General features: G+C 36.0%; 1 protein-coding gene across 40 annotated transcripts in view; it reads left to right on the top strand.

Moving 5' to 3' along the window:
- The window catches only part of KCNMA1 (potassium calcium-activated channel subfamily M alpha 1), a 468160-nt gene extending 446335 nt beyond the window's left edge, over positions 1-21825 (top strand). For 11 of the 40 annotated variants that reach the window (XM_027700116.1, XM_027700104.1, XM_027700113.1 and 8 more), the window contains 5 exons: positions 3969-4163; positions 5745-5863; positions 7615-7839; positions 9909-9937; positions 15564-21825. In XM_027700116.1, coding sequence (XP_027555917.1) covers positions 3969-4163; positions 5745-5863; positions 7615-7839; positions 9909-9937; positions 15564-15718 — 723 coding nt within the window. In that variant the 3' untranslated portion in view covers positions 15719-21825. Of the gene's footprint in view, positions 1-3968; positions 4164-5744; positions 5864-7614; positions 10046-15563 lie in introns of those variants that run through there. The other 29 variants (XM_027700105.1, XM_027700115.1, XM_027700103.1 and 26 more) reach the window with 6 other exon arrangements.
- The last annotated feature ends 1162 nt before the right edge of the window (positions 21826-22987 follow it).

Raw genomic sequence — 22987 nt, 5'->3', positions numbered from 1 at the left:
CAGTCATTCCTCAGGTTTGGGTATATATTATTCCTCCAACTGAAAAAAAAAAAGGCAATTTAAGATATTTGTTTGAAAGTGAAGTTAAAAGCTGCATGCAGTGACGAAGGAGTCTTCTTAAAGGAAATCCATACAAAAACAGCAGCAAACACTAAAAAAGGCAGATATTACTTGGAAAATGACAATTTTAGTGTAATTATAAACGAAAGGAAAAGTGCTATTAAAGTTAAAGCAATATTATTAAAAGATGTGCTAATTTTCAGTTACATTTTCTGTAGAAGACCAATTAGTTTAAAAGGCTTGACAGCATTAACTGCAAAACATAAGCACTCTGGTAATTATACTTTAAAAAATGATTGAACAAATGGGAAAGCATCCCCAAAATATCTGAAAGAGCAGCACTACAATTCCGGAGCATGGGCTAGGTGGCACTGCTAGCTCAGTTATCTGTGTCATAATTTCCTTGCTATTTACCCAGTTTCAGTGTCTATGATGCATTTCCTTTTTTCTGTGTTTAGACTACACCTATTTCACAGTCTCATTCCGGATGCCGACTAAAGCAATGTCATACAGATGTCCGGTGTGGGGTTTGGTCAACGACAGTAGCAAACAAGTATTTCATCAGTTATGATTTTATATTAAACAAAAGGAATTCTTTGCCATCACTGGAAAGTGCCCTGTTACTTTAAATACAACAGCACCTTTCCAAAGACATTCTGTAGATCAGTTTCTTATAAGTACTGGCATATCCAGGCCATGTACCCTCCCACAGAGCAAGTAGCAGATCACTCTCAAATTAATTTCAGTGTATTATTATTCCAAAGGAAATGGATATCAGCTATTCAGTGTCCACCCAGTTCCAAACTGGCAAGAGGTAATAAGAGGAGTCTGATTTTTGTGACAATCAAAAGCACAGACAGACAGGTTTTTCCTGAGGAGTGTTAAAGACATTAGTACAGGAGGAAGAGACCCTATTTAGCAGACAGTGACAAGTTACGGCTTCCTATTCACCCATCTTTTCTTGCTTATGGTTGGCCATTTTCTGATCAGATGCAATGCTGGAGCAGTTTGTCCTGAAATTTGGAACCTTTTCTCTCATTGATGACATAAAAAACCCCAAAACCCATCACTTGACTGCACTCATACAGCTGATTAAATGGTGACATCCAAATCCATCATGGTGTGAAACCCAAATTAAGCCATTGTTCTAAGATAAATGTTGCCTCCTTTGCTAGTACATGTCTTTGCTTTGCCTTAACATATGTCTACCAGTGGGAAGCCTTTCTTTGGTGACAGTATTATGTTCCATCAACAGTAGATCTGGTTCTTTTTTCATTTGCATCTTGGATTCTGGCTATTGCTATAATTTGAATTACAGAATAGAAAGAGAAAGGGTTGGAAATCAGTGAAGGCTTGCCTATTTTACTCCTAAAGGGTAATGAAATTATTAGTGCTATTTTAGACTTTTGCATGTTTTACCAGTCAGTGCAAGTCAGCAGTCTATAAAAAACAGGCTATTTTAAAAGTACCAATATCCATCAGTCTTGAAGTAGGTGATCATTTCTTACCATAATTGGCCTCATTGTAAAACATATTTGAAAAAACACCAGTAAAGATATGCTTTTACTTTTGTTTCATGTTTCTATGTTGATTTATAGATGTAAAACTGAGAACAGCATTTTTGAATAATACTAAATGTCACTACTTAGAGAAGAAAAGGAATCAAAAGCCCATAATAAAAGAGTGGAGAAGGCATGAGAAAAGACCCTTTTGCAGAAAATGTTATGCTTTTGTCAAGATGTGTGCTTAAGATGCCATATATTATATTCTTATATGTATTATATAAGAATATGTATAATATATATTATAAGAATATATTGAAGCACATTTTTCTGAGGGCTTCTACAATTGCAGTACCTCCAACCTCTAGATCTGGCAGAATTTGGCTTTATATCCATGAAACTGGTGTCAAGCAACATTGCTGCCTAACTGCAGGAGCAAAGGATTTGTGCTCATTATTTTAGCTCTGAGTGCTATATAGCACATGCTGACAAAGCAAAGAGAAGAGACTAACTTTATTGCCTTTTTTTTTTCCTTTGGATTCTGAGTACTTCCATGTTGGAAAAGTATAGCACAGTGGGAAGAGTTGCCAAAAAGAGCAACTCTGATTCTCACCTCAGGGACATCAAGGAAGAAGTAATTGAAGAATAAAAAAATCATGCCTGGTTGTCTTCTCTCTCTCACCATATTAAACATCATGTAATTGCTCCAGACTTATGTTCCTGAAAGGGGTCACATTGATTTTTCTGTATGTTAAGAAAGGTTTGAGTATTGCACTTGAATTTGTACAGTGCATCCACATATGTAAGAGCTGATTTGAGATTAGCTGTTGTATTAGACTAGCTGAATCTTCCTGAATCCCTGCTTATGTCAGACTACTCTTTACTGTACACTTTTTATTTAAAATATGTAGTGCCTTACCCAGGCTAATTTAAAATAATTGGAACTGATGAGATGCAAATATTTGCTTTAGGGCATATATAACAATAACAATATGTTCCTCTCATTTTAATTGAGTCAACAGGTGAATGGCATAATAGCCTATGTAAATAAGCAGAGAAGCTTCAAATTATGAAACTTCAATGTAACAGTGAAAAACATTGCCACGTAGGACTCATCTTCTTCTGTTTTATCTGTCATCTCAAGCAAACAATGAAACTGAAGTTTCATTATACAAAGAAAGAATATCAAAGTAACATGGACAGGAAGCCAGTTCTGCTTTTTGATCTCAGGATAAAATATTTCAACCTGTACCTCAGTTTACCCATGTATTAAATACAATTACATTATATAGATAGAGCAATGAATTTCATTGAAAAGTATTATTTAAAAATTATTCTCTTTAGACAACAAGCACTGTTTGAGAATTCATTTCATTCATTTTTACTTGGTTGGATTACAGACATTTGTTCCAAGTTCTAAATTCAACAAAAGTCACAGATCCAGTAATGTCAATCCTGTGTACTCTACAGTGAGCTCATTTTCTTGTTGCATGTCCCCTGCACTCGCAAAGCTTCTGAAAACACAGACATTAGTGACATTATAAGTGAGTGTCTTCTTTTTTTGTTCCTTTTTTTCTGCCCAGTGCAATGCATTGCGGATATTTAACTGAGTATATCTGAACTATACCAGTATACTTTTAAGTGAACTTGAAAGTCATTCGTCTGGATTTAAATTAATATTTTACATACCCATTGTTTGCCTGACAGACCAGCAATGCTACAGATGCTGGCAAAATGTCAGTGTGGAGTAAATCTTCCCTAATAAACCACACTTACCCTATACCCTAGAGTTTTTTAAAAGGACCACCAGGATCCCAAACTCATCATACATTTATCTGGAATGAACTCAAGATGTTTAATTGATACATGCTTATGTCTGAACACTGTCAAGTCTCGTAATAAGATGTTTAGTACAATACATCGGTTAGACTGCTAGAGTCCAGCCACAGTAATAAGTAATGACATTTGCAGCACAAAGGCAGCTCCCCAACGAATTGGTGACAAGAGTAAAAAGGCAATCTAGCCTGTGTAAGCTTTAAATGTGGTCTGAATTTTACAATTACATGTCCTAAAGCCCATTATTAGACATGAAGGCGATGAGAAGGAAAGCAGTCATTGCATCACTACTAACACCAATTATAGGAAACATAAATCATTCAAATTTTTGTACTTTAATAAAAATCAGCCTGAATTGGTGTTTAGAAGCAAGGATCTAGTATAGGAGCCTAATGGGATAGAAGAAAATAGAGTAATTGGAGGCTGCTGTCTTTTCACTTTCTATATAAAATTATTTGAAGAGACAGCCAAGAACTTTAAACAGCAGAAACCCGGAAAAGTTGTAATTTGGATGTCTTCAGTTGTGACTTTAATGGTGTTTGCTTAAAGAGCTTTCTTTTATCTCTGCAGACATACTTCAATGACAATATCCTCACACTGATACGGACATTGGTAACAGGAGGAGCCACACCAGAGCTGGAAGCACTGATTGCTGAGGAAAATGCATTGAGAGGAGGTTACAGCACGCCCCAGACACTTGCAAACAGGGACAGGTGTCGAGTTGCTCAGTTGGCTTTGTATGATGGGCCGTTTGCAGACCTAGGGGTAAGATCATGAGGGAAATGTAGGACCAAGGCTGGTCTGCACTCTATTTGCTTTCTCTCAGACCAAGTGAAAAATCTATCTTAATAAGCCTATAATTTCTGTAATTTAGTAGAGCTTTTGGATTGTTTAACAATTTACAGCACAGGGTGCTAGCTTTGCTCTTAAGCTTTTTAAGCAGCTATATGACTGCCCAGTGTCCTTGCCTGCATATTTCATACAGAAAATCCTGTAGCTCTTCTTTGTCAGCTAAAGAGATGTATGAACTGATTTGGATGATATAACTATTCTAACAATAATGCATTGTAAATGTAAGTAATATATATACTTTTGTTGGGCTTTGATAAGCTTATAGTGTTTTCATAGAGCTTACATTTCTTAAAATATGCTTATTAGCTTGATAACAAAGCTATAAGTTTTCTGCTGTTTCTGGATGAACTAAAATTCTTGTGAAATCCTAATTTTCTGATATTTTGACTGCACTATCCTAAGAATGAAGTAGAAAAACAAACAAACAAAAAAACCCAAAAATATAAAAAACCAAACCCAAATAGACAAATGATCTTTAAAAAACAGTGTATTTGGATAAATAAGTATCTTGAAATTTTTTCTGAACCACATTTTGAAATCTTGAGGTGAATCCCAAAGCACCCACTTTGCTTTGATGATGATGATGTAAGATTTGATATTTCTTAAATTAACCTTGTGTTCACCAGCTCTGTTCAAAAAGAATGGAGCAACCTTCTTTGCAAAAATGACAGGGAATCTCAGTTCAAGGATTAAGGGCAGCAAGAGTATACAGCTGGAAGCAAACAGCCTTTCAATTCTTGTAGAAGTCCAATTGTAGCTAAGACTAACAGCTCATCAAAACGCTTGGGCATGCAGCATAACATTTCCAGAAATAAAACAAGCAATACCAATCCTTTCAAATCCTTTCACCAGAGCCTCAATTGCACTACATCTGTGAGGGCAGAATGCATTAACACCCTATTACTTAAGAATCACTCTTTTAGATACATGAATGATCAAATCTAAACTTTTTTTTGCTAATCAAAACATTTAATGTTATTTATGAAAAATGGCATACATCTCATCTTTATTTTACAGACAGAGATATTTTGTTATCCTTTTAACCCCACAGAACTCTAATTTCTGTTGTGCTCCTTGGTGAATTTTTTTGTGTGGATGACAGTACGGCTGCTGCCAAGAAAGGGTCAAAGATACTAACAATTTTAATACCACAGTTAATGTAATTTGTAGAATATGCATTGTCTGGTACCAAAATTTATATTTCCAGTTTAAAGCAAATCACTCTTTACAATTTACCATCATTTCAGGGACCAAGGCTCTCTAAAATAACAATCACTTTACAGAGTTACTTATTTGAAATAAAACATTTAGATTATCCATTTCCTTGGATAAAAGGTTCTCATTTGAGACAAACAACAGACTATCTATATATTGTCCTTTTTTTATAAGTTCATATTGAAAAACCTGATCCCTAACATTGTGTTATCAGTGAAAAGAAAGGAAATAAATGTGCTATTCTGTTGTTCTTTTTAATCTCTCCCCTCATTCTCCTAGGATGGAGGTTGTTATGGAGATCTATTTTGTAAAGCACTGAAAACATACAATATGCTTTGCTTTGGAATTTATCGATTAAGGGATGCACATCTAAGTACTCCCAGCCAGTGCACTAAACGGTAAGTCCAGTCTTCTAGAACATCTTGGCTTCAGTGTTCTTCAGTCTTCTCAGCAAGGAAGATCCCAGGGCCTGTAATAAATCTAAAAAAAGATCTTTCTCCATTTTTGGCATAACTTTGCCACAATAGCTAAGTCTTTGAGGACTTCACAATGACTCTTTAGCTGACTTTATTATAAGCTGGATATCACAGCAGAAATTTTTAGCTAATTTTATTCAAAAATTTTTTAATTAAATTTTCAGTATTTATCTTTATCTTGTTTGATTTATGACAATCCACTGTTTGCATCCAAGAAAAGTACTTCAGTTTCCTGATATCAATCAAATGTAAATTACAGGATAATAATTCAAGTTATAGTAGCTAGTCTTTTTTCTGAATGCTCAAAAAATACTCCTTTGAGCTTCCCATCAGTACTATTTGTATCTAATCATAATTTCTTCCAGTAAATGGAAATCCTTCCCTTGGTAGACCACATTTTTACTTCAGGAGCACCAAGCCTGACCCCAGTGCTTTAAATAGAGCAGACACATTTCCATCTTTGCAAACTGAAGGCCATTTAGTAGCTTGCTTGAAATGTGTCTTAATTAAGTGCCTCCTAGAAATACACACACAGACCCACACCAGAAGTATCACAAATCTACCATCTGTTACTGTTTCATGTTGTACAAAAAGCATCATTATTGGGTGAACATGGCAATAAACAACCCTGCAGCCCACCAAAGTGGTTTCTTCTGTAAGGATTTGGACAAATTGGGTAGAAAAAATGATTTGCAGTTTAGATTTACACTACATTTGCTATACTTGGGTTATTTGTTGGATTATTAAGGGAATTCTGTCCCTGAAGCAGCTAAGCAGATTTCTTATGAGCACAGAATTAATTTGAAAAGAAATTGTGAGCTTCATGTTCAATTTTTACTCATTTCTTGCTCGGGCAGAAAATGCCTATTGCCTTCCTCAAGTATGTTTTTCATGTGCATGATAAAATTTAGCAGCTGCTCTATAAGCCCTTCCTACCCTGAAAGGGCATTAGGTGAAGAATTAGGAAATGCTTGAAGTTGAGCGAGTTTTTATTTTAGACCTGGGATTTATGCTAAGCAATGTTGGACTCTTGGATGTGCAGATTTCTCTTTATAAATGGTCTTTGAGGCCATGAATGTACATGTGGAATGGATGAGCAAAATTACCTCACTACAAATTTATTGATATATTTTCCTTAACTTGTTTTATGTAGAGTCACAATCCAAACAAATAATTGTAACCCTTGCTCTATTGACAGTATTTAAATATTTAAGAACTGTATATATTAAATATGTATTTAAATAGAACTGCATATAAAATCCCTGTCTTCTTGCTTTTCAGTCATTCTTTTAAATACTGTTTCTAGTGGGTATGTTACTGGTTTTTGTCAATATGTAAATCTATTTTCTAGAGTCATTGCATTATGGTGCAGCTAGAGAAAGGAAAATGGTTTGCATGGTGTCTTCTCTGAAAAATCACTATGTGATTCTCTTGAAGCACATCCTTCTCAGACATTATGTCTTTCCAACAGAAAACATGCAAAAAGTAATAGCTGATGTAAGAAGGTCCTAAATCATAATGGGAGTTATATGAACTAAAATTAGGTATATATTGCAGGAAACAAATGCAAAAATCTGGCTACATCTCATGAGCTAGCAACTCTAGAAGAAATTTTTTGAAATAAATCTAAACCTGTTTTCTCTTTCTTTTTTTCTTTCTTCCTTTTTTTCCAGTTATGTTATCACAAACCCACCGTATGAATTTGAGCTTGTGCCGACAGACTTGATCTTCTGTTTGATGCAATTTGACCACAACGCTGGCCAGTCCCGAGCCAGTCTTTCTCATTCCTCCCATTCCTCCTATTCTTCCAGCAAGAAGAGCTCATCAGTTCACTCTATCCCATCAACAGCAAATCGACCGAACCGCACCAAGACCAGGGATTCCCGGGAAAAACAGAAGTATGTGCAGGAAGATAGACTTTGATATGTGTATCTACTCCCACTGTGTGTGAAACTTGCATTCACCACCCATTCTCCCCAGTTAATGTTTCCAGCAGTGATGTTCCCTGTTTTCCCATGGAGTTCTCCCTTTTTGTACACATATTTTGCATATGTATGACAGTGTGCATGTGATTGTCATTTTTATTTCACCACCATAAAACCCTTAAGCACAACAGCAACAAAGCAGACGGACCAAAAGTTATTTATGATGCTAGGGGAGAATAAAAAAGAATTCCAAACCTATAGGCACACCGAAAACATAAATAACTCACTGCAGTTACTCTACATATCCAAAAATAGAGAATATTTAACATGAACACTTGCTCTTGGTGTCTGAGATACACAAAGTCATTTAGTGCAGAATGTTGATGTATGTTGAGGTATGGGATTTTTTATATTCATATTTAGAGGAGCTGATACATTTATTTGAAGCTTATAAAACTATAGAAAAAAAAACAACCTGCAAAAAAAAATCCCTACAGATTTTTCACTCTCAAAGCTTATATTATATAGGGCTTACACACTTTGTATAGATTATTGCTACGCACCTGCTTTATACCAAAGCAATATCAGGGACTTTTCTGCTTGTTTAAGGATTTTCTCTAAAATACTAGCCCTTTGGAGATAGTGTGTTTTCCCTTTAACACTGATATTGTCTGGGCATGAAGTTTTAAAACTCCAATGGTTTAATTTAAGTTTAGAAAGAGTCTAATTGCATATTAAATTATTATTCTGTCTATTTATACTGCCACATGAATAGCTATATTTTCTTTCACTTTTGACATTTGGGATAAAAAGCCATATGTATCATAAATATTGGATGTAAGTCATTAAAAACTGCCTTCCTGGGACTTTTACGTCTTTAAAAGGTGAATTAGTCACCTTATGTACAGAATAAATAATGTTCAGAAAAGAGCAAGCATTTTTCTATGCTTACATATCAGATCTCGAGGGACTTTGTTCCTTTCCCCAGATGGTAGTTTAACTTTTCCAAGTTAGAGTGCTGGTATAAATCTTCCAACAAGAGTCCTAATATGTAAAGATCCTCCAGAAATCTTGCTGCATGTTCTGGTTTTTTTTTCCAACGGGTGCATGCCTGTTTGCAGGAATACAGGGAAAGACAACTGAGTGCCTTTAAGTCTCTCCCATTTGGGAAGAAAAGGTGCTGTGCCCTAGACAGCTAATGAGGAGAACAAGAGGGCTGGGTTGGAAATATTCACTGTGCTGAGGCATCATGTTTTAGGCACTTGCCTGAATTTAGTTCTTGCAGATTATCACCAATGACACATGTAGCCAAAAAAAGATTGTGTCAGGGAAATAAATAAAGTAGTGGAAAGGAACCTACTGTAGATAGCCATAGAAATGATACTTCAGGCTTGCTTTTATTTTTTTTTATTTAAATTTCAGAAGCCAACCTTTTGATATACAACTAGTTTTAGGTATATGGAGAGTTTCTTAGGGTAGGGAGGGCAGTAACACATCCTCTTCCCTGGCTACCCAGCAAGAAAGCATGCAGACACAAAATAAATATTTGGATTTGGAATGATTAGCATTGTAACTGCCAACTCAGACAAGGTGCTTTTATGGTTAGTATTGTTTTCTACCTTCCCCTTCCCCGAGCATGATAATTTTGAAGATTTGCTTGCTGTGTGAATTGACAATGAAGCCAAGCACTTTTACTGACAAAACCTGGAACCATGTAAGTGGGCTACAGAGAATACCACTGTGCAGTGCTAACCATAATGATTGGAATACAGTATATATGTGTGTGTGTGCATTCAAATGCAGCTGTAAGTCCAATCAGTGAAACACGTTGCAAATTATGGATGCTCCCCTACAAATGAGGCTATTACAGTTGCTCTTCATCATAAAGAAAAATTCATGTGTTTCTTTTTGCAAAGAAAGTTATCATGTTTTGCCCTGAGAATATTTATTACTTCAAGGATGTGCCAGTTAAAGTGCTCAACCAGAAATATGACAGTTTAAAAGCATTGTAAAACTTACATAGCTTACTTCTTTTTCTAAAGTGCAACAAGGATGAATAGAATGGGCCAAGGTATGAAAATTAATGGTTCTGCATGACCTAGCAACTGCTGTGGGTTTCCTTCTATAACTTTGTCCTTGTGAAAACTTGTGAAATTAAAAAAAAAATAGTTACAAACTTTATTCAGTTATTGGTTTGTTTGTTTGGTTGATTGTTTTGTTGGTTTTCCTTTGCCTTTTTTTCCCTCCAAACCAAAAGTAAAACTGGCTGCTGCTGCTGCTGCTGTTGCTCAACCCTGTTTTATTTTTTATCCTCTCATCTGCTTGCCTTTCTAATTGCACGTGTCCTTTTGTAAACACCTAGGTTCCTGCTCAATGAAGATGCCTATCCTGGTGCAGACATCAATTTCCCATTCCTCATTCCAATTTCTTTCCTCTCTTCCCCTCCCTACTCTCCTATCCCTTGTGTATGTACATGAGCATCTTTTTATGTTGGCAATATTGACTGAAGATAGTCAAGAGCAGTTATGCATTTTGGAAGAATGTTAATGGCTTTGACACCAAAATGCTTTTCCATTAATGTTTTATCTGTTTTCCATTTAGCAGAGAAAGGAAGGGTGTTAATATGAAGCCACTTGTCACATCATACAAAATGATTTAAAAAAAAAATAGTATTTGTGTAACTGTGCAGCTCAAATAGAAAAAATATAAACACTGTACATTAGAGAAGCAACTTGTCTACTTTATGAGCAGCAGAAGAGGAATATCTAATATGGATGCAAATCTGAATTCTTCAAAATATATTGAAGTCCAGTTCACCTCTGTCCTCTGTCCTAGAGTTAGAATTCTAAAAGTTTTCCCTTTCAGCTATATCATGTGCAATTTCCACTGCTGACTATAGTCAGATTGATCAAATAGTTTATTACAGTGATAAAGATTTTCTGATACAGTTCTACTAATGCAACTGGGAGGTTGGTTTTTACAAGCAGAGAAATGCTTAAATCAATGTTGGGTTTTATATTGAAAAGTAAGAGGAAATCTCCTGTCCTATTCCAAGTCAAACATTCTCAGTAGAATGGTTCGTTTCTGAAAGCTGGAAAGTATCACCAATGTCAAGAGAAGACTTTTTAGAGTCCTGCCATTTATATCAGTCCCAGCACAGTTTCAACATTGGAAACTAGGTTCTTAGTGAGCTTAAGTGTTGACACAAAACCGTATCTAGCAAACCTGCAGGTTCTAGGCATGGGTTCCCACTGACATAATCAGAGAGTCAGGCATTTTCCAGTGAAATTCCATTGTCAAAAGTAAGAATTTTGCTAGTTTAAAAAATAGAAAATCACTAAGAGCAAGTGCAGAACAGCGTTTTTGTCACAAAACTTTAGTTGTCTTGGAGCAAAATAAAGACTTTCACAGAAAGTAAGAATAGTTCCTTGTCTCTCTCCCTGCAAATTACTTACTGCCTGCTACACGTAAAATACTCATCTGCCAAACAAAGAGTTGCTGAGCAGGTGGGTGGAGAAACTTTCCCTTTTTTCTCATGCAGGAACAAATTCCACGGGGGAATTTTCAGCTTAGTTATAAAAAAGCTGGCTGCATGGAGGGAGGAGACACACAAACACATACACATAGACTAATTTGAAACTGCAAGTGTCACAAAAGAGAAAAAAATATTGTTTTAAACAATGGTAAGGTAACCTGAGATTATGGTGAGAATACAAATTTAGTAAAATCTTTGTGTTCTCTGGTACTTTACTTTGTGTTAGTTAGTACTTTCTTTACTTCTGCTCAGAAGAGAGGATGTTTCACAGTGACGTTTGTTCTGAGTTGTTACTTAGTCCAGAATTAGTGACAGAAATTTTAAAACACCACACTGTTGGAGATAATTGCTGGTGTCTCATACAAGTCAAAGAAATCTGCATTTTGATCATTTTACTTTAATTATTTATATCCTTTTTTATGCTGCAGGGAAGAGTCTTACACAAAAATGTTAATTTTTATTTATTTGTAATAAGAGCATGAAGCCTTTAGAACCTTTGTGGATGCACTGGGATGCTGATAGTCCATTAAAACATGAGTGTTTGTGAGGAAAGTAAATGTTTACTGCTTTCTGAGACATGCAGTTACTTAGCTGTTCCAACATCTCTCAGGTGATGCTGTCAAAAACAAACCTGCCAAATAGTGTAGGGAGATCAGGGACTCTCTTCAATAGCTCTTAAAAAAATGAAAAACTATGCCTATTATCTCTATAATGTAGAAACACATATGGTAAGCATCAATATGCATATTCCAAAAGGGAGAAGAATAGGAACGTGACAGAGTCCTAAAAAGAGCTTGGTGGATATAACAATATCGAAAGACTTAAAAAAGGGATTTTCTGAACTGCTTTAGAGTCAGTAGTTTATTTAAGATGAGTAAAAATCTGTGCTAAAACTCCAGAAGACATATCACAGTCAGACTATGAGCGTAGCATAAAAGAATGAAAAGTGTAAGACATTCAAGAAGGACATTTAGTAACTTGGAGCAGAATATCTTAGCGGTCAAGAGTGTTAAGCTTACATTTCAAAGGTAAGTATAGAGGTTGATGAACTTTCACAGGAAATTCATTGTTATGTGGTCAAAGACAATTTTAACAGCAGAAAGGAACAGGAAAGGTATAAAGCTGGGTCCAACCGTTTCATGCTGGAGATGCTAGTGCTTAGATCAAAGTTTCAGCACTGGCAAAAAGAAATCTAAACAGCAGAAGAAATTAAAATCTACCGGTTTCTGCAATTGTTATTAATGTTCTGTATTTATTACTTGCCAGCTAAATGCAAAAAGAGATGCAATGGTGTCTTTTTAAAGATCAGCTCCCCATATATGTAAGTTTTATTGTAAAGATTAACATATAAATAATTAGCTTGTTTTGAAAATTTTAGGGAAAGCAGGTTGTTTGGAAGTGCTTTACACTGGCTGCTGAGAAACACAATGCAGTTATGATCCTTAGCACTCAAGCAGTTCTCCCCTTTCTTGCTACGACGTCGAATTAACTTGCACCAAGTTCTGTTTGTAAGGAAAGTTTGTGCACCATGTGTTAGAAAAGCACTGTTTTGTGCAGTGCTTAACTTGTCTCAAAATCATTTTAAACACAAACCATTAGAAAACTGTTAGTTAGAAATTGTTTATGTGATCTTGCAAGGCTTTTAAAACATGATAACCATCACACTTTACACCTCTCTGAAAGGTTAGTTTAATCGTAGATCACATAAAATTGGTTTCCACAAATGCATAATGGTTCATGTGTCACACTTGAACTAAATGGTTTTTTAAATGGAGCTGAAATTATTTTGATGTGTACACATTCCCAGATTTTTTTTTTCCGACAACCTTTCTTAAACTGGCCCCCATCAGGAATCATTCCCTTAAAGTCTCATTAATAATTCAGATGTTCTGATTACTTTAAAAGATCTATGGAATTGAGGCTTCTTTTTTTTTTAACTGCTTGACAAAAAGATAAATGAATGTAGAAAGAAGCGGTAGGAGTCTGGCAAGCTGTAGATCATCTCTGAACAGATTGTAACTTTATCATTCTGTCAGGAAGAATAATTTAAAGCACTTAATCAGTTAGCTTCAGTGTGCAGGATGTAACATTATGAATTCCTATCGTCCAATCTGTTCAAATCAAAGAGAACTTAATTATAATAGGTAAAAAAGAGAGGGAGATGGGAGATTGAAGATCGTTCAGACTCAGGCAACTTTAAGGGGATAGGGAATTATTCAACCTGGTCGCAAATGAGTAGGATATTTTTAAAGAGAAGTAAAAAGCATTTTAGAAAATTACAATATTGCTGTTTGCTTTGAGTAATAAGCCACTAATAGGTAATATAATTCCTTTTTTTTCAATTTAATTTTTTTTAAAAAGTGTAAGAACAGGTAACAAATAGATCAGGAAAAAAAAAGCTGGATTAAATGCTTATGAGTTTGGAGTTTGTTGTTGGGGGATGGGGGTGCTGCATGTATATTCTTGAAATCCATATCAAGTGTAAGTGTTTAAATGGGATATTCACAAAAGGGACTGAGAAGTCCAGTAATTCTGGAAATTAAGCTACCTCTTGAGAGGCTCTAACTCCAAAGCTGGTTGCTTATTTTTGTGCAGTTATGCCCAAGTATTTGTCCTTTATTCTTCCCAGTCTTTCAGTTTCTTTTCTCTCCTTTACCTCCTGAGCTTTTGTGCTTGATCCTTGAGTTTCCAAGGTGGATTTTGCTTTGCTTATTTTAATCATTTATTTATTAAAAAATGAATATTTCTTCCACTCCTGTCCTGATTCCAGATACTGCAGCATTTCAGTGGTTTGCAAAAGTAGCAATCTGTATTACGTAAGCGAGACACTAAAGCTTCTGCAGCATTTTGGGTTCCCCATTGGAATGAGGAATAGCGCATACATGTAAGAGCAGCAGCTCTGACATGGCACACTTGCATGTAATAATGAAAATGCCCAGAACCATATGTCCACTGCTCTGCCCTCCCACCTCCGGAATTTGGGGAAGGAGGACAAGAATGGAGACCCCTGTTCACAAATGCTTGTCAAAGCACAAGCATGCCTAATGGCCATAAGCCACTCTTAAGACCAGTAGTTTCTAAGTCTCTGAATAGAGCTATCTCATAAAGTTGTACACCTGTAATTGAGAAATTACAAAAGAAATTGCTCTCTAAAGGGTTTAATAAAATTATTTTTATTTTTTCCTTTTGTGAATTTTAAAAAGTTTTTGTCCACACCCACATATGAACAGTGCAATATAATGGTTACAATGATAAACAGCTAGGGAATGGTTGCAATGCTGCAGCCTCTCAGCATCCTCACTCCCTCCCACATTGCTCCCATCCCACCTTAAAGCGTACCATAAAATTCCTCCTATGTTCATGGAAACAGACACTGCCCAAAGATACAAAAGAAACAGCTTCCTCTAATCTTTTTAAGTCCTCGCTTCCTTTGCCTTGCTGTCACCTATGACGACCAATCCATTCATGATTAGCTGGAGCCCCTACTACAGTCACCTGCTGCACCCGATGTATTCCATGCGCCACCTTAAACTGTAGAGTTCAACAGTGCCCAAGCACCTATGTTTTGAAGTAACAATATAAATCCCACCCTGTGTAGGAAGGCTGCCATCTGGCAGAATGAATACAAGTCCTGTTTGTTCTAGCACCAACTGCAAAAAGCTCTTTTCATTCCCCTGCATGATTTCTGAGACAGCAGTAGCGACCATCCGGAGGTTGAAATGGTTCAGAGAAGTGTCTGTCTCTTTAGGTACTTCTCTGTGTATAGACTCACATGCTCTTTTCTCCATTACCTTTATCCCAGCTGCTCTCCCTGGCTTCTCAGTATCATTTTTTCAATAAATGAGTCAGAGAGTGTTCACCTAAGCATGGGATAAAAAAAGATCCAACAAGAAAACTAGAGTATTGGTAGTTTTCTTTAGTTTCTATTATTAAATCTGCAAACATCATCTTCCTTTCGTGAACAGTATTTTCAGAGGTATTAATCTCATGCTGTACTGCTAGTAATTAATCAAAGAAATCACCTTCTATTGATCTATTTTCTCTGTAAACTTTACTGACTGCTCCCTCCCCTTTTATTTTAATGTTTATGTGTATATGTAGTTCACTAATTAAAACTTTCATTTTCCCTCCTTATTCTGTCTCTACCTGTTTCGCTCCTTAGCAGAAAAGAAATGGTTTACAGATGAGCCGGATAATGCCTATCCCAGAAACATTCAAATCAAGCCCATGAGCACTCACATGGCCAATCAGATCAATCAATATAAATCAACAAGCAGCTTGATACCACCAATCCGAGAAGTTGAAGATGAATGTTGACTCCTTCGAGGCCAGAACTATTTTTTTAAAGCCTGACAAACTTCATGAATGGTGATGTGACATTTATTCCTCTTACATGCTGAACCACTGATGGAGAAGTTAAGAAGGGCAAGCTTAATGGGAAACTGAAGTAGACAGATCTTTGTTTGTCTGCCTTTAATATTGCTTCCACGTATTTTGGAAACTATTTCATTTATAAATGAACATAATCAAAGCTAGTCATGTATAGCCTCTAGCGTTTTAAATTATTTTTATTTATTAGAAAAAAATATATTTTTTTCTTTTTTTTCATTGTCAAGTATTTTCCCTTAAAAAACCCTGCATGTGTGGCCAGACTCCTAAGAATTAAAAAAAAAAAAAAAAACAAGCAAGAAACCCCCAGTCTTTGGCTTAAAGGAGAATGATGGTCACAGTTATAAGGATGTGTAATTAGGGAAGACAAATGATATATTTACAAAAAGGGAAAAAAAAGGTCCAATTTGTATTTTAGTAAATCAAAAAAAAAAACCAAAAAAAAACCAAAAAAAAGAAAAACCCACCCTGCAACAATTCACAAAAATGTTTCTTTACTGGAAGATGTGTATTTTGTTCAGCATCAACACCAGCTCTTAATAAACTGAACTTATTTATTTTCAAAGTTGAAAGTCATATTTTTGTACATGTAACATTCTTTTGAAATGTCCTTTGTTTTATTAACATACATAGATCATCTTAATTGCCAGTTATGTGAGGGTCCAATAACCCCCCACACACTGCGCCCTGCCCTGTCTCACGTGCACACACACACACAGAGGAACCCAGCATCCTCAGTAACTCTCTGTAACACTGGCATAGGGAATGTCCCTGCCCTGAACCAAGGGCCCTGTAGATAAGGTGCACTTGCTATAAATGGCAAATCTGGCAATTTTGCTTCACTTCCCATTAGCCATCAGCAGTTGCTAATTTCAGGAAGGCAGGTTTGGCAATTCTTCTTTTGCCATGTATTGCGGTGCTTTCATCCAGACTACATAAAATAGCGCATGGAAGCGTAAGTTATAAACTGTCTCATCTACCATATTTTGTTACTTCTTTACTTCAAAAGTGCTGATGGCCTTTCATTGGTCTGATTTGGTTCAAATGCTTCCTGATACATATAGAGATTTAGCTCCAGCTCCTTGCACTTTGGTGATAGCTCATACCTTACTAAAGGACACACTGAATCTCCTTTTGGGGAATTCAGATCAGGATAAAAACTGGTTTAGCCTCAGCTCTATAATCGTGCAACATGCTGTCCTCAGTTAATTCTTGCACCAAGCAACATCTTACTTTAGCAGTTGATTTTTTTGGTTTTGTCTTGGTTTTATCCCTCTAATTTATTTTCACTTTGCTGGGACACCACACATAAAAGTACAGTAATAACCAAATCAAAATAATAAAAATAATGAATGTATTTATTATGATAACATGCAAAAGGCCTTTGATGGGTGCCTTTTGTGTCAGCAGTTTCACAAAGTTGCCAACAAGCTTTATAGCCATCAGACAAAAATGTGATGTTTCATATCTGTGCTGCAGTACCTATCCACCCAAGCATTTATGTTCTAAATGATTTAGTAACTCTCTCTATCTCAAAGAAGCAACATCTGACACAATTGTATGAAGAAAAACAAAAAGAAAAGGCTGTGCTGATAAGGAAACAAAAACCAAAAACCCAAAACAGAGTCATCAGGAAAGGCAGATTTTCATTGTGCAAGTTAACTTTAGGCTTTGTAATTTTGCAGAATTGTTAAACACCACAATAAAACATACTGTGGTATTTTTATCAGTAGAGAAATATCAGTGAATCAAACAAATACAAAGCAGATGATGAATTTATTGTGAAAACAATGATGTCCACTATATAATCCAACATTTAAGCCAATCTATTCAGCTTTAATGTTTGTCCACTGGCTGCAGTACAAGTATAACCATACTAACACCTAATAGGCTTTATTCTGGAGTGACTTCTTGGACTGTGACTATTTTGTTGTTACATTTGTAGAATAGCTATTTAAAGACAATAACAAGAATTGTTAATACAGTATCTGTAAAATTGGATTGTTTAAAATATTTCACTCTCCTACAAAGTAAAAAAACAGTTCAAGCAGTTTTTCATAGTTATTTAGACCATGTTTAACACATTTCACAGTCCCCAAAAGAGAAGATAATTCCAGTGAGTTCTTCCGATCTATGCTGCGTCAGCTAGTGACACATTATAATTTACATCCAGTTTCTGCGTTGGGTCACGTTAAGCCTTTTCTTTGAAGTCAGTGCTCCTTTTTCATTTATGAACTCCATATTATAACCAGAATGGAAAAGCTGGTTCTGAGTACAGGAGAATTTTAGAAATTTGTGCTCAACCTCACCAAGTACATGTGAATTCTTTTTTTTTTCTTAGAAGACTGGTATTTAATGTAGAGGCATAGAATATTATATCTTATACTTTATCATACACAGTGCCATTTCTGAGTGTCTTTCCTTCAGAAGTGAGCATTCCCTGAATAAAACATACTAGTGAAAGAAATACGACACTCCTGCATAGCTAAAGGGGGTGTGTGTGTGTGTTTCTCTGTCCAGTTTAACTGTCACACCCAAAAATACCACGCTACCAACTGTATATAAATAAAGGACAAGATCTGAACACACTCACGCACTCTCCTGGCACAGACAGTTCCATATGTAGTGATAGATAGAACACCACCTGTAGAGAGCAAACAAGACACAGAGAAACAGGTAGAGTTATGACTTTACATTTCCCATTTACAGAAAAGCTAAAAACAATAGTCTTTTCTTACTCCTATGTTTGATGATCAAAGATGTAGGATTAACTTCTGACAATTAGATGGAAGAACATGTAGAAAACCTGTTGGGGATCTTTGATATTCAGCCATTCAAAACTACAATAAGGCCAGCACCAATATGTGGATATATGAAGTTACATTAAAGCTGGGAAAAGGCTGGGAAAGGGGCCTAAGTGACAACTGACAGACCACATGATGACTGATGTAGAAATAAGTTCTTGATCTTTATTAATAATTCTTACTCCTTTCTGAAAAGGCAAAAAGAAAAGGGCAGGGGGGAGGAATTTCAGCTTTTTCAATAATTGCATGCACTATTGATACAGGCTATACAATTGTTTTTTGGTAACTCATGTATTGGATAGATAGTGTGTCCCTGTGTGTGTGTGTGTTTGCATATATGCATGTCCACACATACACATATATGTAGACATACACACATATATATATGGGGGTATATATGTATTTGACTGAGTCATCGTAAGGGGTTCGACATCATTTTTATTGTCCATGCATTGGGGTGAAGAAAGACACAAAAAGAAGAAAATATGGGGCTAATAGAGTAGCACATGGAGGAGTTGTATCTGCTGTTTCCTCCTGGTTTGACCAAAAAGCAGCCATTCCTGTTAGCTTTATGAGGGATGCACTGTAAGTACACTGCAGGCACACACACCCCCTCCACTGCTGCAGCAGGCGTGTGCTCCTCGCACCCATGCACTTGCAAGCTCCCACGTTGCCAGAAAGTCTGCTGTCTCTCTCTGTTTCATGGCTGTTATTTTAATTTGTCCCCATGAAACACTAAGATGAAAGGATAAAACTGTCCTCTAATACATTTGGTGGCAAGTGCCAAGCACAGCAAAAGTTAAGCTATAAAGAAGATATTCATAGTCTAAATACAATTTTTTAAGGCCTCTATCTGATTGTCTTACTGCTGTAAGAAATGTAAACATTTCCTCGTAGTTTTTGAAAATGTACTAAAACTGTCACTTCCATGTTAACAGCTTATCTTTCAAATCAGCATCAATGGCCAAACAGTAGGAAATACATGTGACAGAAAGTACAGACCCCTTGATCTGGGCCAGGCATGGTCACTTGGATATGAAAAGACTTAATTGGCCTCAGCAAACGTGGAAAAGGGCAAATGTAGTTTGCATGCACTGCACAAGGGACACTACAAATTATTTTGGTTGTTGGGTGGTGGTGAGTATTATTGTTGGATATTTTTGGCCTCTATAAGGAAGATTTCTCATTTCTTGATCTCTTCATATAGCAGGAGAAGGAGAAAGTGCAATAGTGTGTTCTCATTCAGGGAGGACTGGTTTTGTTGGGGTGTGGGTGTGAATGTGTGTGTTTGTGTGTAAACTACATCTAACGTCTACTGCAATAACTGGGTGCATAAACTAATGCATGACAAAAAAAAGCAATAATTTACAAATGGGTTATTGTTCATGTTATCACTACTTGATCACTCAGCAGCCAATTCATAATCATGTTAGCACCTGCCCTGGTCTAGCTGACTCACATGGCTCAAGCTCAAACACTGAGCAGGTGCTTAAATTATTTTATCAAGAAGTGAATTCCTAAGGGCTCCTGGATCCCAATGTATTTGAAATGAACACAAATTGAGGTCGGGGTGTGTGTGTATGTGTGGTTGTTTTTTTTTTTACAACTGTTATCATTGTGAATTCCTTTAGCACCAAAAGAAGTGTGTATCTCACCTTTCATTTCTAGTTTTAAATGTGCTTAAACGAAATAACCAAGTGTGTGAAAGGCGATGAACAAGACAAAGTGAAAACAGAAATCCGTTCCCTGTGTTACAGTGGTTTAGTCTGGGAATATCTGTCAAAATCAATGGCAAATGCATAAAAAAATTCAGAGGAAAGGAGAGCTCTCTATATTATTTCTGTTGCTTTCCATTCTGTGCCATCTGAACCACCAAAATCCCCAACATACAAACAATCACCTTTTTAATTTAGTTTTTTTTTTTTAATTCTAAAGATCCTTGAACAATCACAGCCTTAAGGGAAAGTTTTTTTAAAAACTCATTATATATGCACACCAAGTATTCTAATATTCCATTAGTAGGCCTAATATTTGTAGTACTTTTATCCTGAGCAATAGTAGTGGGTGTGGGTTACAGCCCCCATCTGAAATAATGAAAGGAATGGAGTAGCTGTTCCACTGTGGTCGCTGCCTAGGAAGGTACATAGGCCTATAGTACTGATAAGTCTGTCCCAGCGTTTATCAAAGCTATATTTATACAAGTAATGTATCTTCTTCTGCACAGATTTTCCCTGCTATAGAACATGCAGCTACATTGAAACTGTATAGTCTCTGTGCAGTAGTCTATATAACCAAGTAATTCACTGAAGTGAATAGCTAGGACTGCTGGTCTAATTTATCTGTTCTATACAATGGTGTGTTACTGTTAACTGTCAAAATGAGAAGGGGTAAGGAAAATGAAGAAAATATAAAATATAAGGTGTTTCTTTTATTATTTTGGGTCTAATTTAGAACAATAAGTAAGAAGCTAAACACAGTAATGCTGCATCTAACTAGAACCTTAATGAGATTGAAAGAGGGCTTCTTACCGCTTCAGTCAATGTATCTTAGAGGAGATCTCTATAACTTAAAAGAAAAAAAAACACAAAAAAACAACCCAGAACACAGCATATAGGCAGTTGAATACCTGTAATAGAAAACATAGATTTTTCCAGAAACAAAAAATGTTTTGTTGACTCGACAATAACTAACAGGAGCCACATTAGAGTGCAAGCAGAAGTTATCTCAAACAGTTAAGAAATGCTGCTTCTGCCATGGTATAGCTTGGAACACATGAGCTTAGCCAATGCAAATAACCTAACTTCTGGAAAAAAAAAAAATTGATATAACTCTAACTTTCACATTTCTGTAGAGTTCAAGACTGATGAAGTAATTTTCTTCCTTCAGGAAAACACACACACGTAAACACATATATACAATATATTTTGATTGTTTCATATGTCTAGTTATAATTTGAGAGTGACGATGCAAGGAGGTACATTGAGAACCAGCTACCATTTTAAGGTAAAAGTTCATCAAGAAAAAGGAGTATGACTTCATCATTTTACTTTTACCATTATGGGTTGGTGAGAGAGAACAAATGCTGGTGCTCAGAAATGATCTACCTGACTTTGTCATATGTAATATCCAGTGATAAAAATATTGTCCTGTAAAAAGGGTTTGTACATAACTTGTACATGGTTTCATTTTGTATTTTTCTCAGATTAAAATTTATGTATTTGTGTTCTAAAAGAAGGAGAGATTTCTGTGTTTTCTTTTTTCTTCTAGAAAAGTTTGTAGTATGTATCATCAAGTCATGAATAATACTTAATTCACGAAACCAATGCTATTAATACTTTGACATAAGACTAACCCAGAGCCTTTCTCTCTTGCTTAAGCTCCAGAATCAGCCTCTTGGTAATGATAAGTTATATCAGGTGCTGTGCAGGATGCTGTGAGGGAATAATTCTGCAGTAGCAACAAATGTCACCCTCATACCAGCTATGTAGTCAAATACAGATATAGTCTGGTTTGATTTAGCTACTTTCCGTTGATTATGATGGATTGATAATTTTGCTAAGCTGTCCAAAAATTTTCTCCTTTCTCATGATGAGAATTTAAAAATTATTTGCAAGTTTTGGACTATGCTTCAATTGCAGCACAGGAATTATGTATTGTCCTACATGCAACTGTATGTTTTTAAGCTTAAGAAAAACCAAGTCTCCTTTTGGAGTCTGTAACATTCTGGCATTCTGCTATTAAATGACCTCGTTATTTAAAGTTGACATCATTAATCTTCTGTGCAGCAGTATCACCACAGTGATTTGTAATCAACCACAGTATGATGAACTTTGGTTCTGAATAATGGAGAGGAAAGAAGAGGAGCAGAGCTCTGCAAGAGCCTCGGTTAAGCATCTGAAAAACCAAAAGTACAAATAGTCAATTGGTCCTAACACAGAGAACCTGGTATAAAATGGCTACACTGGTGTTTGTAAGCAAATAAGAGTGTTTTGGGGAGGGAGGGTGGTTGGAGGTAGAAGAATCAATCCATGATAGTATTTGTGCAGGACTATGGAGAACTGTACAAGAACTGGTTCAGCAGCAATGTCAGTAAAGCAAACTGGTCCAACCCTCACTAAATTCACTTGTCCAAACCATTCTTAGACTCTTTCATGGAGGGAGAGTTTATGTGCTATAAAAACTCTGATATCTGTCTGAACATTTCAATGGAAGGACTACACTATGTTAGTAAATCTGTATATATATATGTATATATGTGTACATTTGGATGTGAATATTTATATCTACACATATATGTCACTACCTCCTAGTTTTTTTAGGCTCTTGACTGATGGATGGTGAAGCTTGCTGTCAAAAACACTTAAATCAAACCTGGCCATAGAATAACTAAGGT

This window comes from Neopelma chrysocephalum, unplaced genomic scaffold, assembly GCF_003984885.1.
Source record: "Neopelma chrysocephalum unplaced genomic scaffold, ASM398488v2 Primary Assembly neopelma1_143, whole genome shotgun sequence".
NCBI lineage: Eukaryota > Metazoa > Chordata > Aves > Passeriformes > Pipridae > Neopelma > Neopelma chrysocephalum.
Note: the sequence above shows the minus strand (reverse complement) of the source record. Positions and strands in the feature narration are given on the sequence as shown.